Source organism: Rattus rattus, chromosome X (assembly GCF_011064425.1).
Source record: "Rattus rattus isolate New Zealand chromosome X, Rrattus_CSIRO_v1, whole genome shotgun sequence".
In the NCBI taxonomy this organism is placed as follows: Eukaryota; Metazoa; Chordata; class Mammalia; order Rodentia; family Muridae; genus Rattus; species Rattus rattus.
This window is the reverse complement of record NC_046172.1, coordinates 129,098,728-129,116,920: the sequence shown is the minus strand read 5'-3', so window position 1 is coordinate 129,116,920 and position 18,193 is coordinate 129,098,728. Positions and strand designations below refer to the sequence as shown.

General features: G+C 50.7%; 1 protein-coding gene across 1 annotated transcript; it reads right to left on the bottom strand.

Moving 5' to 3' along the window:
- Positions 1-2,103: 2,103 nt before the first annotated feature.
- Bgn (biglycan) lies at positions 2,104-14,278 on the bottom strand. Its single transcript, XM_032889590.1, has 8 exons — positions 14,171-14,278; positions 6,632-6,884; positions 6,232-6,343; positions 5,518-5,731; positions 4,813-4,923; positions 4,573-4,666; positions 4,292-4,430; positions 2,104-3,431 (listed from the first exon to the last, which is right to left on the bottom strand). Exons 2-8 carry the CDS (start codon positions 6,871-6,873, stop codon positions 3,234-3,236), a joined length of 1,110 nt encoding a protein of 369 aa, XP_032745481.1. The 5' UTR covers positions 6,874-6,884; positions 14,171-14,278; the 3' UTR covers positions 2,104-3,233.
- Between the last annotated feature and the right edge of the window lie 3,915 nt (positions 14,279-18,193).

Sequence of the window (18,193 nt, the reverse complement as noted above, 5' to 3'; positions counted from 1 at the left end):
TACAAGCAAATGTTGGACTGGAATTTGTCCTCTATGCTCTACAGAATCACCACCATGGGGCTTTCTATGGCCAAAGTCAGTGCCCAGGATATAACCCTATCTTTCGATCCAATGAAAATGACAGTAGGTGACTACTGTCACTACTACTTTTAATGTAACTGTGGGCTTTTTAGAGACCAAGTCTCATGTAACTAAGGTCATTCTTGAACCCCTGATTCTCTTGCCTCTACCTCCCAAGTGCTAGGATTAGAATGTGCAACTCCACTCCTGGTTTCACTGTTATTTTTTTGAGTTCATCATTCTTAATAATTTGAAATGTACTCAATAGTAAAGTGAGACTGAAGAATTTAAATATATATGAAGATTTATTTATTTATATGCATATGTGTGAGTGCCCAGGCATGCAAACCTGGTGTCCACACAAGAAGGTATTTAGTGCCTAGAAGAGGAGATTTGGATCCCCTGGTTGTGAGCTGCTCAATGTGGGTGCTGAAAACCACACTTGGACCCTCTGCAAGAGCAGCAAATGTTCATAATTGCTGAGCCACCTCTCCAGTCACAAGGCAGAGGAATTTATCCCTGTAGCCAAGACCAAATGCTCTGAAGATGGAGTCCACCTTTAACTATGACCTACCAGTCTCATGGGCTCTTGCCTGGGGCTTTACAGCTTTTGGTCTAGATAGTGTGGGACTGTCTGTGGAATAGTTTCTCTGAATTTAACACCTATTTACCATGTCCCCTTAGCTGGTGGTGGTTGTACTGCCCTACAGGGTACCTGATATGAGACCTGTAGAGGATAGCCTTGTAAACTTTTCTGAAATGAGAGACAGCTGAATTGGGGGAAAAAAGGTAAATGGCCAGGAAACAAGACAGGAAGGGAAGGCAAACGCAGAGGGACTATATGGAGGACCTGTTGAAGTGAATCCTACCCCCCAGAGCACCCCTACCCATCTTTCTATTCCCACCAGAGCTCCTTGCTGCTTGCCCCTCCTTCCCACCAGCATGGGGACCAAATTGAGGCCCTGACTCCTGGCTTTTGGCCAGTGCCCTTGCCCTGTGTCTGCCTAGCTCAGCAGAGATTGCCAGGCTGTGGAGCACATGCCCCAGAATAGTGCTATGATGCTGCTGTGTGACATTCTATCGCCGGGCCATAATACCAAGTGGCGCCTCCCACTACCAAAAGGAGAAACCTGGGGACACTGGTTGCCCTGGTTGCCAGGCCAGGAGGTTATAGTTGTGTGTAAGAAACCACAAGCTTGTCTCTGGGTGCCCCCCTTCTGGCCTGTCACTCACACTGGCCTTGGTACTCTATTTTTTTGCTGCCTGGCTGTTGCTGTATAGGGAAGCTCTAGTTCCAATGACCTGAGTAGAGGGGCTTAGCCTCAGCCCACTTCAGTCCTCTAGGAGTCTGTTACTTTCCAGGGCAGCTTGTGTCCTCAGTAGGCATGCTTCCATGGACCCAAACAGGAGTCTCCCTCCAGATTTAGCTGCAACTTGCTCTCAGCTCTCAGTGATCTGTGTAATAGTGGTGGGAAGGCAAGCCAGGTCGACCCAAGTAGCTGTACTGGCCCAATATACTGCCTAAAGCCAAGGGCTCCACCCCTCTGCTCTTTTTCTATTGTTAGCACAGGTACTAGTCATAGCTCAGACTACAACAATGTTTTTTTCTACTAATTCCATCTAGACAGGCAGACAGAATTCTCTCTGCTGGGTATTAAAGCTTCCATCCTGAAGGGAGTGGGACGTGGGTTGGTATCCCATAGCCAGCAGGTCCTTGACAAATGGTCCACTCTGGGAGGACAGATGACACCTTAGGTGTGGCCTGCTTTTTGGGTCCAGCTTAAGAACAGTAGAGGCAATGGAAGGACCAAGAAAGGAGGGGAAAGCAGATAGGGCCTTGGCCTTATGTCTGGTCATCTGGGATGTGTTTTTATAGTTTCAGACCTGAGGGGGAGAAGGACTTCTGAGGGCAATGGCAACAATGAAGAGGAAGCATAAGGATGGAAACTGGGCACGGAAAGGAAGAGCCTTTGAGGTGGCCTAAGGAAGCCCTCTGCTCTCCTCTTGATGCCCAGTGATGTCCCAAAGAAGTGGCACACAGAGTCATATTGCACAGTGTTTCTTTAATTGAGAGACAACTGGCCTCATAAGCAGCACTCCCTCCTGCTGGGTACAACTGACCACCACCTCCTGCCACAGCAGGGACCCAGGGGTGAGGGAGGGGACCTAGCCATCTTGGGGAGAGGGCAGGGGCCAATGCAAACTGGTTGGGGGGGGGCTCTGGTGGACTGCTGAGCCTCTCCAGGGGCTAGGAAGCTTCCTGATCCTCATCTTGATAACAGAGTATGGACCCTTTCCTGGATGATATGGACAGGATTCTGGGCCTCCAGCTTCCAGCTTCCTCCAGGGATGGGAGGTCAAGTGTCGGGTAGGGCAGTCAGGAAAATAGTTTCCCTATATTTGTTTGTGCAGGGACTGGGCAGAGACCTGTGAAGCAGAAAGCAGCCTGGAGAAGGTGGTGTGTGTGTGTGTGTGTGTGTGTGTGTGTGTGTGTGTGTGTGTGTGTGTGTGAGAGAGAGAGAGAGAGAGAGAGAGAGATAAAGACAGAGACAGAAATAGAGACAGACAGAGATATAGGCAAAGAAATATAGAAAGAGACCGAGACAGAAAGATGAACCAGGTCCAGAGATGGCAGGGACAGATCTATAACCCCAGAAGGAAGGAAAGTGCCAGGAAGCATAACAGGGTTAGAGAGAGGGAAGGAGCCAGGAGTTAGTAGAGCCAAGTGGCAGCTCGGATGGACAGGTAGTGAACTTGTTGAAGAGAGCTCACCAGAGGATGAGGGCAGCAGGCAGAGCCCAGGAGAGCTAGAAGTCAGACATGGGTAAGGAAAAGGAGGAACACATGCCTGGATGGAACAGTAACTGTGGCCGTGTGCTCTGTCCATTCTTCCCACAAACATCTGAGTTTCAGGATGAGCAAGAAGAAAGATTTATAGGGAGTCTCTGAGTGGACATGGTGGGTGAGTGTTAAATCTCAAAGGCTGAGGGGAATGGGAGAGGCCAGGCCATGTGCATATGTGCATGCTTAGGAGCCAGAGGAAGCTGTGGTGGGCAGTGAGTTAATATTGGGGAACAAAGGTGTTGCTTCTTTGCTTCCCCTTCCCCTGTGGAACAACTGGCTATGTTCCTCAGAGACTCTCACCAAGGCCACCATGGTGGCTACCACTGCTTCTACTTCTTATAATTTCCAAATTGGATGGCCAGGCGGTCAGTGACGCAGCGGAAGGTGGCGGGCTGCACTTCCCAGTAGGGCACAGGGTTGTTGAAGAGGCTGATGCCATTATAGTAGGCCCTCTTGACTCCAAAGCCCATGGGGCAGAAATCGTTGATGCCCACCTTGGTGATGTTGTTGGAGTGCAGATAGACAACCTGCAGGCAGAGGGAATGTGTCTGAGGCTTTCGTTTAGGGATCAGTACCACAGAGCACCCACCCATCTTAATCTGTCCCAGCCTGGGTAGGTGCTGTAAGTTGTAGGCAAGATGGAGGGTAGACATAAGAAAGGTCAGGCCTGCCTCCACATTGGATCCCATCAATCACTTCTTAGTGTTATTTGATAGTCACTCTTTGAGGGTCAGCTGGTGATTCTTCTCAGGGTTGACAGGGGGACATACTAGAGTATGTAAGTGGGTATAAGCTCTGATTAGGGCACTGGTGTTTGGCTGGATCCAGACCAGGATGAAGGGCTCAGGTGAAGTGTCTAAGAGAGTGGTGAGTTGGGATGGGTGGGGTGGGGGCTGTGTTTGGTAGAATGAGGCTGTAAGAAGCAAACATTGATCCTGACGTGATATCTGGTGCCTTAGGTTAGGAGCTCACTGGTGGTAGAAAGGTTACTGGCCACTAGAGGGTGCTCTCAGCCTGGTGTGGGCTGTGCTGCCCTAGAGGATGAATGTGCTTTCTACCATTATGAATTGAACTGAGATAAAAATTGAAGTTCAGAATAAGGTTAGGAAAGGCCTAGTTTGCTCATGTGTTTGGAAGCTAAGTCAGGGAGTGAGACTGCCTTTCCCCAGACACCGTACAGATGGGAGTTAGCGCTGCCTCCATGTAAACACTGTTCCATTGAGGCCTGGATGAGGACCTGGGACCCAGAAGAGAATCTAGATCCTGTTCTGCTCTCTACCCTGGGCCCCTATACAAAAGGGGTCAAGGGATCCAGGCAGTTAAGAGGCTGGTGCAGAGAATGGGCCTTCTACAATACTCCATCTAGTCTTGCAGAGCCAGCTCTCACCTGGAGGAGTTTGAGATCTGGGAGGCCAGCAGGCACCCGGGACAGCTTGTTGTTGTCCAAGTGAAGTTCCCTCAGGGTAGGCAGAAAACTCAGGCTCCCGTTCTCAATCATTCGGATCTGATTGTGTCCTAAGCCCAGCCTGGAGTTAAATTAATTAGAGGTCATCAGAGCCTGGGGGAGAGGAGGACTCTGGGACAGAGCGCAGGGACTTGGGTGGCATCCTATACCTGCCCCATTTGCTAATGGATCCCTGCACCCCCCAAGGGATGCCCTAGCCCCACCTGTACAGCTTGGAGTAGCGAAGTAGGTCCTCCAACTCGATAGCCTGGATTTTGTTGTGGTCCAAGTGAAGTTCATTCAGGGTCTCAGGGAGATCTATCCAGAAGAGAGCATGCTGGAAGTTAAGTGCAGGGCCTGGGGCAGATGGAAGGCCCATTCTCTGCTCCAGGAAGAGGGCCCTGCTCAACTACACTGGGCAAAGCCCAGAATGCTTTTGGAGGTTGTGTATTGACAACTCCTACCTTTGGGGATGCCAGTGAGCTTGGCCTCTGAGATGCGCAGGTAGTTGAGCTTCAGGCCATCAAAGGCTCCGGGTTCAAAGCCACTGTTCTCCAGGGGATTCCCACCCATCTCTAGGAGAGAAGTCTTGTTAGCTCTGAAGCCAATCACCGTTAGAGCCTGTTCTTTCCTGGACTGGAGCTCTGCTGATTGCCGGCTCTTCGCACTTCCTTAGCAAGCAGATTATGAGTTTGCCCAGCTAACTACAAATTCTAGCTGTTCAGAATGACTAGCTCAAGATTTCTGGAACCATTCTTGGTATCTTGGAGCTGGGAAGCAAGAAGAAACTGTGGGGACCCAGAAATAAAGTCAGAGCTTCCAGAAAGTTATCCAACTCCTGCTGCTGTGGTGATCCACTGCCCTTCTACCTGCTCTCTCTCAGTCCAGACTTCCTGTGTCCTATACCTTCCTTTTACCCATATTGCTTCTTTTTCAGAAACATACTGGTCTTCTTTTAAACTATTTTTGAGACTCTTTCTTCAACTGAGCCTTTATAGCCACCACAGTGTATTTCTTCACGTCCCAAAACAAGCTTCTGGAACATTCTGAGGCATACAAGGCTTTTCCATGACTACATGGGACAGCCCAGGACCCAGCTGTCCTGGCTGGAAGAGATGTCCTCTACCTGCCTCCTTTATGCCTGATGTCAAGGTACAGAGTAGTCTCACCAATGCAGTTCATGTTCCGGAGCCCACTGAACACGCCCTTGGGCACTTTGCGGATACGGTTGTCATGGATTCGTAGCTCTACCAGGGAGCTGGGCAGGTTGGGAGGAATCTCCACCAGGTGGTTCTTGGAGATGTAGAGTTTCTGCAGCTTCCGCAGAGGGCTAAAGGCCTTCTCATGGATCTTGGAGATCTTATTGTTTACCAGGACCAGAGCCTAAAGCAGGGCAGGCAACCAAGGTGAGCACCCCAGTTCCCAACCCCACCTCCCCTTTCCTCTGCCTCCTGAACTTGCTACTGATGGCACTTGAGACACGTCTCATGGAGATCAGTCTGTGTTGGTGAGTACAATGCAGGGCAAGGAGCTGAGGTTAGCTCCAAGCTGTCCTAGTAATGCCATCACTGCCTAGTTTACATTGCTAGGCAGTTTCTCTAAGAGCTACAATGGAATACACTCTTTCAGTGTTGTTTAGAGGAGTCAACAAAATGCAAAGCTTTCTGTCAAAAAATGGGCCTGATGGATTTTGTGTTGTACCCATACATATAATACATAGTTTTGGGCATTCCCATTACAGCCACCTCCAGACTTATCCCAGGATTCCATTGGTTCCTAGCTCCTCTTCCCAGTCCCATTTGTGAGTACCTCTCTTCCAAACCACAGGAACATCTAACTCTGCCTAGCTCCTGAGAAAGGGCAGGAGGCAGGAGGAAGCTTACATAGAGGTGCTGGAGGCCTTTGAAGTCATCCTTGCGGAGCTCAGAGATGTCATTGTTCTGCAGGTCTAGCAGTGTGGTATCAGGTGAGATCTCCTTGGGCACAGTCTTCAGACCTGGGGGCCGGCACCATCACCAGCATAAGTCTGGCTCATCCAGTCTGTTGTCACAGCTGGTGTAAAGGGGTGGGCACACACATGCATATGGACACACACACAAAGACACTGGGACAAATGCAGGGACTCTGAGCACCCTCATACATCTCATCCTGTAGTGACTCAACCTCCCCTCTCTTAGCATTCTAAACCCCTCACAGGATAGCCCATGAGTCCCTTTTAGTAGGGGCTCCCAGGCAGAACCTGTGCTTCTCCTGTACTCTCCACCCTACCTGCCTAGTGCTCACCCCAAGTCAGAGCACTGAACAACCCGCAGGTGGCAGTGGCAGCCAAAAGGACACATGGCACTGAAGGTAGGTGTGAGAGAGTCCAGGTCAGGGACACCTGAAGTGGTGTCTGAGCCTGAAGCCTCCTCATCATTCATCATGAGCAGCCCATCATCCAAGGTGAAGTCCCAGAAGCCCTTCTGCTCAAAGGGCAAGGCCTGGCTCAGAGCCAGCAGCAAGGTGAGTAGCCACAGGGGACGCATGGTCAATGTTCCTGGGAGCAAAAAGTGAGAAGAGCTGTAGGATAACACCAGCACCACCATCTGGACTCTTTCCTGCTGTCTTCAGTTTTATCCTCCCAACAGTAGTATCTGGGTGTTCTTCCCCCCGTGTGTGTGTGTGTGTGTGTGTGTGTGTGTGTGTGTGTGTGTGAGAGAGAGAGAGAGAGAGAGAGAGAGAGAGAGAGAGACAGAGAGAGACAGAGAGACAGAGACAGAGACAGACAGAGACAGAGACAGACAGACAGACAGACAGACAGAGGAGAGAGGAGGAGAGGGAGAGAGGAGGGAGGAGAGGGAGAGGAGAGAGAGGAGAGAGAGAGAGAGAGAGAGAGAGAGAATTTCCCCAACTCTCGCCAGGGATGGCTAGATGGCAGCAGAGAGAGGGCAGAGATATGAGTAAGAGGCACCAGTTAGGGTAGGAGTGCTGGCTGGCCAGGAGGATGCCTCTTTCCATTCCCCTCCCCTTCCTGGAAGGACTGGTTTCATCGGGCAGTGAAATGTCTTCGAAATTAGCTCAAGGCTGCCTCCCCCACACCACCATCATGAGTCAGCCAGAGCCCAGCTTCACTGCTGAGGTTGGGGGTCAGTGAGGCCAATTGGAAGCTGAGAGGAAGAGAAGCTATTGGCCCTACAGGCCACCCTTTCTGAGAGTGAGCCTGGAAGATTTGGATGCTATTAGTTTAACTGGGCAATGAGTGAATCACCCCCTTCACTGCCTGAGTCCCTCCACAGTGCCCATGTTGCTCTGAGAAGGACCAGAGGCCAAGACATGAAGTGGGAGGAGAGGGAGAGAAAGGGGAAGGGGAGAGAAAGGGAGAGGGGGAGGGAAAGGAGGGAAAGTAGATTCTTCAAAGCTGTAGCAGCATCAGCAAGGGTCTTGGGAATTAAGGGATCAACACTTCATATCTCTGTTCCTCTCATTCCCCAGGACTCAGGGTGCAGAACTTGGGGCTTCCATATCTACCTCTACTCTTTCTTTGTGCCCATGGACCTGGCATCCTGGAGAAGATCCCAAGGAAAGTAGACTGCTGCCAGAGAAACAGGGCAGGGTCGGGCTTGTCTGGAGGCCCCCTAGGCTGAGACAGTGTGATGGGGGTGGAGACTCTGCATTGCCTGAGCCTGCCCCAGCACCCACATCTCCTGTTTCTTTCTCCTGCATACAACCACCCAAGCAGGGTGTAGTCTGCAGGACAAGTCCAGAGCCCCTGCCTCTCTTAGCACTCCTCTTTGCCCAACTCCATGGCAAAGGCTCAGGTATTTTAGTCACTTACCTCATTTGCTAAATAGGGATTCCATGGTGGTCTTGCTAGCCTCCCAGGCTTGGGTGTCTGGGCTGCCCTGGTGTAGGGGTGGATAGGAAGCCTAGCCTCCTGAAGACTCAAGGCACCCTCAGCTCAAAGAGTCCTCATATAGAGCCCATTTTGGTGGTGAAGTTGGGGTATTTGGGGTCTATCTGGGATAAATAAGCCCTTCTGAACTCAAGTGCTAGAGGCAAAAGTGGAAGGAACCCGCTAACAAGGGGGGTTGGACTGACTGCTTGCTGCTTTGAAATCCTCAGCACCAGCAAGTGTGGTGTGTGTGTGTGTGTGTGTGTGTGTGTGTGTGTGTGTGTGTGTGTGTGTGTTGGCAGAAGAGGAGGCTGGGACATCCTGGTTTGGTTAGACATAGGCATAAGCACTGCCCATCTAATGGCTGTTGCTGCTTAAAATGCCCTAGGTTTGTGGTGGGGGGCGAGCATCCACACATACAGACCGAAACCCAGTGGTTCTCATGGTCTTCCTTGGCTCTCATCTAATACCAGTGGACAGAAAGGCATACACAGAGGTTAGAGCACAGCTGCTTCCTGGAGAGAATAGAGCAGCCTTCCTCATCCTCAGAGGTCACACAGAAAAGTAGGGGACCCAGACAAAGGCTTTGCTCAATTTCTTTGATGATTCCTGAGGCCACAGGAAGTCCTCAGCTGAAGGAGTGTCCAGCCTCCCTCATTCCAAGTAGTCTCAAGAAGCCCACCCAAGCCTGGCCTAGGAAGTCATGTGATTCCCCCAGATCTTGTCTCTAGAAAGGTCAGTTCTCCCTCAGCCTGCAGCATCCAGGACAGGGTGGAGATCTTGTCCAGGGCACATGGACTAGAAGGCCTGAGAAGAGCAGGAGCAGCCCAGACCAGGCATAAAAGGTTGAAGGGAGGCCAGAGAGCAAGATGGAATGGCAGAGAAAGAGTGAGGCACTGCCTCCAGCCCTTTGCACTGACCACCCTTCTATCTGTCCCCGCTGCCAAAGCTGTTATCCTGCAGAAAGAAGAATCGGGTCTAGAATTTCTGCTCAGCTGAGTTATAGGATCCAAAGTCCACCCACAGGCCAGGGTCAGGAGAGATGACATGGATTGGGAATGCAGTTAGACAAAGGTGTGGAACCAACCCAGATGCTTTGGAACACAGAGTGGCCTGGAGATCTCCACGGGACATCCTTTTCATAGATGGGAATCTCTCCAGAAGCCTTGTGTGGCCCTCAGACACTCAGAACATGTTGTTTTTCTGTGGGCACCACAGCCTTCTCAGATTAAAAGCCTCCTCCATTCAAAGAAAGGAGCTACAGGATCCTAGGTGGGCTTATGAGACTAGATTTGAGGGGACATGTTGTGGGGATGCACAAAGGGCTAGGAAAGCAATACAGGGGAGATCCCAGCCTGTTGTCAGTTCCAGTCCAGGCTCAAGCTGGGGTAGGAGGCTCAAAGCCCATGTAGAGGCAGGGTAGAATTTGGCTGCTTTTTCAGGGCTCAAGGCTTGAAGGGTGGGGATCAGGCAGGTTTCCCAGTACAACGCTCATTTACACTTAGAAAACTGACACTAGACTCAGTACCCATACTCTGCAGGGAAGGTGGCATGCCAAATACAGAGCCCATAGAAGGGAATCACATCAAGTTAATAGAGTGCAGAAGGAAGGCTTTTGGTGTCTGCACCACCAGTAGCACTACTTTATGGATGAGAGAACTGAGGTCTACGAAGAGGAATTGATTTCTCCCATGCCCCTGTTTACAGAGTCCAGCTTTGGTCACTCTAGGTCTGAATATTCAGTCTTGCTGCTGGGCCATGGATGAGGGAGACTCTGGGTCTGTAGGTGAGTAATGCAGCAAGTCAGAGGGTGAAAAGAATCATCATGTGGGGTGTTAGTGACAGGGGGTGCTGTGGATAGTCTCACATGCCTCTCTTTTCAATTCTCTCAAACTGATCCCTCATCCCCATACACTGAGAAGGAAGGCAAAGTCGAAGTCGGGAAGAGACATTCTGTGGACAGACTCCGTGAAACTTATAAAAGTTCCTCCCATTACACTTCCTCCAGCTACTGGCACTTCCAGGCCTCAGTTTACCTTTGTTGGATGCTTTGACTATGTCCCTATGATCCATCAAAGTGAGATCTCACTTGCTGGGCACCAGTTCCTCAGAGCAAAGGAAAAAAGTGGTCATCGTGGTGAGCTGAGCTTGGTGACCACAGGTTGAACAAGGGAAAGGACTGGGCTTCCTGGAGTTTGTGCCACCACCCCAAATAGGGCTCTCCTTGTCTGCCCCTCTGAAAGCCAGTGTAGTTCTCCATGCAGGATAGCTCTGGGCACCAGCCAAGCAAGACGTGCTGGCAGTCTCTGAGAACATGGAAGGGTTGTGCCAGGCATTCAGGCCAGGCCAAGGGCGGCAGGGGCAAGGCTTGAGGTCTGGCAGCTTCTGGGAGCTTGCCTGCAGATGTGGGTCTGGAAGCTGCCAAGGTGCAGACACTGAGTGCAGTCTCAGCAGCCTCCTCCTAGGGCATTGGTCCCAGCTGAGCAACCCTACCTCAACTCTGATAAATGGAAGGTGCTGCCTTCTACCAAGTTGTGCTGGGCTCCTGAGACTGTGCAGGTGAGGAAATGCATCAGAGACAGGAGACATTAGGCACTGTTTTTCCTTTCTCTGATCACCAAAGGTAAGCTTGTACCTGGCCTGCTTCCTGCGTCTTCCAAAGTCATTTAGCTCAAGCCTAACACTTGAGTGTCAAATGGAGGGATGAGATATGTGCTTCCTTGTATGCCACAAGGTGAGAAGAATCCTAGTTGGCCAGGGCCAAATCTCACTACTTGTGGCTGTGGCACTGACAGAGTAGCTGGGCAGTCAGGTACAGCCATCCATCAGAATTGGGGGTGGGCTTTACCTGAATGTGTGTCAGAGGTGCGTGGGATATATAGAGGTGCTGGGTGTATCAAGGGAGAGTCTTCTATCCCTCGTTTCTTGCTCTACTGAGAATCGTCTGGAAAGGAGCCGGACAGTAGATAACCCTGATCAGTTGGAAGTACTAGGTTTCCTAGTTCTCTTGCAACTGACCCATATGCCTGTCCATTTCCTCCCACTTACCAACAAAGTGTACGCTCCTATTCACCATGTGCTGGAATTTCCAAAGAACAGGAGGATGTTGTTACTTCTCAGTGATGGGAAAGAGGAGACGAAGTGATTTTTTTTTTTTTGGTTCTTTTTTCCGAGCTGGGGACCGAACCCAGGGCCTTGCGCTTCCCTAGGCAAAGCGCTCTACCACTGAGCTAAATCCCCAACCCTAAGTGATTTTTTTTAACCTAAACCATTCCTAGGACCATGACACCGTTAACATTGATAGATATCTAGTAGGTTCGGAGAATTTGTCCCAAACTCTTGCCCATAGCCTCACAGTGAGGTAAAATCAGGTTGTGATGTCATTGCATCTATCTGTCTACCTGCTAATCCCAAGCCTCACTTCTGGAGAAAGAGTAGCAAGGCAACAGGTTCCAGACCCCAAAGAGCCCCCTTTCGTCCACGTCTTGGGGTTCTATAACTCTCTCCCCAACACCAGGTTCTGTACTGCTTGCCAGGAACTTTGGCTAGAGCGGATTCAGCCTTATGCATTCAGCTGGGAAAGCCAAAGATCATCTTCATCTTCAGTCTTCCAGGATCATTTATTCACACTGTCCCTATTCCTTGGTGTGAGTGAGGTCCTGTGCTGGGGTGTCTCTCTACAATCTACTGGCCTCCCTACAATGGAGAAAGCCTGCTTCCAGAACTGTTGGGATGTGAGGGCCATACTAGAAAATGGGTGGGGTATTTGAGAGCAAGGATAAAGGAGGAAGAGCAAGAGGGAGTCATGGTGGGTGTGGAGGTAATGGGGCAGATAAGCAAGGAAGCTGAGAGACTCCAGTATGTGCAGTATCAGAGGCCCTTGGTATTTTGGCCTCATTGGGGAGGCATGCTGAGAATCCTGTGGGATCAAGGACAACTGATTTCTGGGACAGACTTATGGTATTATGTTTCTACAGGGAGAGAAAGTGAAAGACCATGGTGGGTGAGCCCAGGCAAAAGGGAGATTGGAATGGAGTCTAGTCCCCATTCCATCCCAAAACAGGGCGACGAAGAATCAAGTCCTCTGGAGAGGATCCCAGTGCAAATTGTCAAATATAGCCTCATTACAAATCTCTCTTCAGAAGATTTAATACTGTGCTAGAGGGCTATAAATATTGCTGAGAAAAGCTCTTTCTTATCTCTACAGCATCCCTTTCCCTTCTATTCCACCATGTTGCCAATCCCCCAACAGCCTAGGGCTTTAGAGGAACTGAGAAAAGATTTGGGTCAGTGGAAGCAAGTTACTTAACATGATGGTCACTGGCTGGCACACTCATCTGGGCTTCTAAACTAGCTGGTTCAGATTCACTTTGCATGTAGTAGGACCTTGGCCCTTGTTCTGGGTAGGAAAGAGAAGCACCTTTGGGGTGGAGAGAGAGCCAGTGTAGGAGTGGGCCAGAGAGGCCCAGCTGCCACACCCATGTGGCCCGCTGGCTATGGAGCCCTCTCTACTGCCTGGATCAGAGTCTCCTCATTCTGCATTGCCTTTGTGACTTAAAGGCAGACCCACATCCTTCTATCACTATATCTGCATAACCTGTACTCAAAGGCTTACCCCCCTTTAGCCTTCAGCAGCAATACACAGTCATGTTTTACACAAACCAACCCTGCCCACCCACAAGCTCTCCTAGGGTATAGGTGGCACAGGCAACTGATTGCATGTCCAGATGCCAGTCCTTGGGACTCTTGCTGGCAGGGTAGATGATGCTGGCAGAGGCAATTCCAGTTGTTACAAGGCAGAAGACTGGCAGAAAGGCAACAGCTCATAAACATGAAATTGAAGTCACCGAGGTGCTATGCTTTTGGCCTAATGAAGATTTCCTCTGCCTGTCCCACCTACAGCTCCACCTTTCAGGGTCCTGGACCTCTTACTCTAGGCAGATGGGAGCCTGGTCCCATCCATAAGGTAGTGACAAGGTACTCCAGTCTCCTAACCTTCCCCAGACTTAGTGAACGCCCAGTTGACTCTGTTTCTCTTGCTTCTTCTTCTGAATTCCTTGACAGACCCCTCAGGGCCCCAAGTCATGTTTCTCCCTGGAAACATAGCATAATTTCCCCATTTTCTACACCCATCCCACCCTCTGCCCATTTGCATCTCAGCTCAAGAGGGTTCTGGAAACAGATAGTACTAAGGTAACCAGGCAGGCTACCAGGGCCCCTATAGCTCGGGTACTGTGGACCCACACCTTGCCCAGGAGAGAGTGGAGGCAGAACATTAGTCTGTGGTGAGTATGAAATATCAGGGCAAGTTGCCGGAGGTGTGCCTGGGAGCACAAGTCTCTCTGACTACTCCAAGGGGAGACTGTGCCAATCCTGCATTTTGCATTGGCCCCATCCTCCCTGACCTGGCTAGGTGCCAAGACCCCAAGAAAGGCTGAGCTGGGAGAGCAAGGATAAAAGGAGTGAAGGGTGTGCCTGGGCCTTGCCATAAAGGAGATAGTGTTATGGGTAGAGCTAGCATACCATCCACCCAGCCCTGCCTCAGTGATGCTCTGGGCAGTACCCCGGGGAGGTCCCTGTCCACCCCCAGAGGCAGAGAAGCAAAGCATAGGTGAGCTTAGCAACTGAGCAGTCAGAGATGAAAGGGAAAGGAAGGGTAGGAAGAAAGCTCAGGGAAGAGGGTGGGGAGAAGAAGCAGAAATGAGGTGTTGATGAAAAGGACACAAAGCCTTTGGTGGGTGCCCTGGGGGGAATAGAGAGAGCAGCAAGGACGCAGTGGAAGTGTAGACACTGGGGCGGCAAGACTATAAATGCAGCAGGGCTGGTGTGGAGGCAGCAGGGTTGCCAGCTCTTTGGTGAGGGTATAGCATAGCCAGAAATGAAGACAGGGAGGACAGATTGAGGTCTTTGTGGAGAGAGTGGAGTCAGTTCCCGGCTTGAGCAGGCCCTACCTGGGGAGGGGGAAGCAGCCAGGTGCAGGCTGGTTAGTTGGTGGACTAGGATGTCAGGCTGTCGGTTTGTCTGTCCGTCAGGGCCAACCGGGAGCAGCTGCTCACTCCTGGGCAGTTCGTGGAGAGAGGGAGACAGAGGCGGTGGGAGGGAGGCTAAAGGCTTGGCGGGCGGGCCGACAGGGAGGGGACGGGGCGGAGAGGGAGACAAGGAGGGAGGGGGCTAGTGGAACAGAGAGGAAGAAAAGGAGGGAGGAAGGGCAGCTGGGAGGGAGGGGGCAGGAAGCCTGCCCCCCTGGCAGCTTCAAAGGAAGCAATTTTCTTGTAGATGGCTGGGCTATGTGGCACCCCTCCCCCGCACGCCCCCCACCCTGGCCCCTGCCTCAAGCATAGTTTGAAAGGACACACATTCACTTACTTAGGGACAGATCCTTGGTGTCTTTGGGCAGACACTCTTACAGAGTCAAACTTTCCACTGTCCAAACGGGGACACTGAGGTGCTTGTAGTCATGTTGCCAGGCAGAAGAAAGTGAGAGGAAGATGAAGAAAGGTAACCTGATGGCTACCCAGAACCTAGTCTGAAACCAGGAAGCAGTTTGGGGATCAGAGAAGTAGAGGATTGTAGGCTTCTGGTAGGGCTTGATCTAGGCTCCCACTGGCTCTGTTAGCCTTTCCTCTTCTCCATCCCTTCCTCCTTTAAAAAGAGGCATTTGCCTCCAGATTCTGTAGGCCTTCTTGGCTCACATCCCTGAAGCCTTGGAGAAGTTGGCAAAGCTGACTTGGAGGAGAGGAATAACTTCCTTATCTTCTTGCTCAACCCCTACTGGCTGGCCAGGATGCAGTTAACTCTGGTCTCTCTGGAGGCATTTCCTCCCTTCAATTTCAGGACCTAACTGAGCTAGGCTGCCAAACCCCAGCTGTTTCTTAGGGTCCAAATGAGACATGGTCCCTAGTATACCATCTCCTTGTCCTACCTCTCCTTTGCCAGGGCAGCTTCCAAGATGTAAAAGTGAACCTTTAGATGGTGGGAGAGACTGAATTGGGGAGCCACACTGAAATCTGAAGAAGGTACCACAGAGACCAAGGTAGGGAAGGGCAACAAAAGAACTTCTGTGAGGGGCAGAGGCAGAGGCAAGAGGCAGAGGAGAGGCAGAGAGGCAGAGGTAGGAGGCAGAGAGGAGGAGGCAGAGGCAGAGGCAGGAGGCCAGAGGCAGAGGCAGAGGCAGAGGCAGAGGCAGAGGCAGAGGCAGAGGCAGGCAGAGGCAGAGGCAGGAGGCAGAGGCAGAGGCAGAGGCAGAGGCAGAGGCAGAGGCAGGAGGCAGAGGCAGAGAGGAGGAGGCAGAGGCAGAGGCAGAGGCAGAGAGGCAGAGGGGCAGAGAGGCAGAGAGGCAGAGAAACAGAGGCAGAGGCCGAGAGGCAGAGAGACAGAAGCAGAGGCACAGGGAGAGAGGGAGAGGGAGAGGCAGAGAGAGAGAGAGAGAGAGGGAGAGGCAGAGGCAGAGGAGAGAGACAGAGGAGAGGCAGAGCAGAGGCAGAGAGAGGCAGAGGCAGAGAGGCAGAGAGGCAGAGAGGCAGAGAGGCAGAGGCAGAGGGCAGAGAGGAGGCAGAGGCAGAGAGGCAGAGGCAGAGAGGCAGAGGCCCACTGGATAGAGGGCAGGGTGAAGTTTACTGCAAGATCTCAGCTGGGGACAGAATCTCCAGTAGAATTTTGCCTAGAGCCAGAATCAGTGTCAAGCTTTCCTTCAAGAACCTTCTCTTCTGGCTGCAAAGAGGAGAAAAATGGGAGAAGCAGGATATGGGTTGGGAGCTGGTGGGTACTTTTGGATTCCACGGTCCAGACTGGAAAGCACTCAGGTTTCTGAGGTTGTTGGGTTTTGTCTGCTCATGTATGTATGTATGTATGTATGTATGTATGTATGTATGTATGTATGATCTCATATAGCCCCAGCTGGCCTTCAACTCACTATGTAAGTAAAGTTGCTCTTGAACTCCTCATGTCTCTACCTCCTGAGTGCTGGGATTATAGCAGGTCCAAGGCACATATGGAACATTCTGCTTGGTGAGTGCAGCTAATGGCAAAAGGTCACATTATATCTGGCCTATTCATGTGAAATTTCCAGAATGAAACAGAAAGAAACAGCATCTTATCAGTTCTGAGTCTTCAGTTTAAAACAATGAAACTTCTCTGAACATACTGAATGGAAGCTGCCAAGTGGTTCATTTAAATTGCATGCTTTGTATTTTATATATCTTTCATCTCTCTTTTTTTCTGTTTTTTTTTTAGATAAAGTCTCACTAAATAACCTTGAACTTGTAGTGAGAATTTTTATCTGTCTTCTTAATGCCGAGATTACAAAAGAGGGAGTCTTTACTACACCCAATGAGTATGTTTAACAAATCTTTCTGTTTGCTTTGATTTTTGAGATAGGGTTTCTTTTACCCCATGCTGAACTCAGATTTGCTGTGTGATCCAGAATGACCTTGATCCTTTTGCCTCTACCTCCTGAGTGATGGAATTAGAAGCACAAACCACCATACCTAGCCGAGGTTTTTATTTTAAGGGTGAAAACTCACAGAATATATACCCACTACCCCAGGGACCTGTCTGCAAAGCCTTTATTAAATATGGTACCACTTGGCCTAAGCCTACATTCACTATTCTAGGGGTTTTTATTCAGGCTTCCAAGAGCCCAGCCAGGAGAAGTATGATGGAGATAGTGATCAAAAGATAGAGCAGCCATGACCCACTAGATCAGTGGTTTTCAACCTTCTTAATACTTCAACCCTTTAATACCACATTTAATTATTTTCATTCCTACCTCATAACTATAATTTGCTACTGTTATGAATCATAATGCAAATATCTATGTTTTCTGATGGTCTTAGGCAACCCCTGGGAAAGGGTCCTTCAACTCCCAAAGGAGTCACTACCTACAGGTTGAGAACCACTATAGGTTGAGAATCACAGGTTGAGTTCCACAAGGAGGCAGGTATGTATTCTTGTTTCTGGCCTCAACAGGGCTACTACACCCAGCATCAGACAGAGGCCCAGGAAGACTTTCTGGAGGAGCCAGGAACAGTGAGCAGACTAGAGCGGGCAGAAGAGAGCCTTTGCCTTTATAGGGAACAGTTGAGAAAATGTGCCCTAGGGGTAGGTAGGAAGCTGAGCAGTAAGTCAGCCTGTCTTCCTTTCTGGATGGAGCTTGGGGTAGTAAGGAGGTGACCTTTTGCATGGGGGCCAAGGGGAGAGTACACTGTACACTTCCAGGTTCTTCCTTAAAGTTAGGAGATAGGTTAGGGCAGTACTTCTGTTAATATGCTTTTTTGTGCCTGGAAGGTCCTTGTGTCTGTGGTTTACAGTCTGCAATAAGCTATAACTGCATGCCCAGCCCAAGGCCCATTGAGTCACTCAGCCTGGCCCTCTAATTTGGGGGCCACTCCCAGAGCATCCAGGCAGCACCTCAGTCTTTGAGCCTGCCCCTCTCCCTCTTCTAGTTCCCATTCCTCATGTCTCAACTTTCTCTGAGGAGGCTGGGAAACAACCTGGACCCCAGCTGTAGCAAGTCTAGGAACAGAACATCCTTGTTGGTCAGCAGCAGCAGCAGCAGCAGCAGCAGCAGCAGCAGCAGCAGCAGCAGCAGCAGCAACAACAACAACAATCTCTTGTCCTCTGGCCTTCCATGCCTGGAAGAAGGCAGTGAAGTCAGGGGGAGGGCAGTGGGAGGGGAGGAAGACAGGAAGAAAGAACAGGCATTTCCTGAAGCCTCCAGGACTCCTAAGGAAGAGGCAACTACACAGCTGTCTTAGCTCCCCAGGAATCAGGACAGTCTTGTGCAGGGGTTTGGGAGACAACTCATCAGTGTGTGACTCCAGGCTACCCCAGACAGGAACAGGTTCCCTACAACTCCAGCTTGTAAGATTCTCCAGAGGCCTGGAGAAGCTTAGGCTACCTTGAGGAGCTACCCACCACCCCTGCCTGCTTGGCAGCCCATGAAGCTCTTTCTCTTACTGACCAGAGCCAAGAAT

Coding starts and splice junctions, on each gene's coding strand:
- Bgn (XM_032889590.1), bottom strand. CDS start 6,873: ATGCGTCCCCTGTGGCTACTCACCTTGCTGCTGGCTCTGAGCCAGGCC. Junction 5,732..6,231: donor AAGGCCTCCAGCACCTCTAT/GTAAGCTTCCTC, acceptor GCCCTGCTTTAG/GCTCTGGTCCTGGTAAACAA. Junction 4,667..4,812: donor GCTCACTGGCATCCCCAAAG/GTAGGAGTTGTC, acceptor TCTTCTGGATAG/ATCTCCCTGAGACCCTGAAT.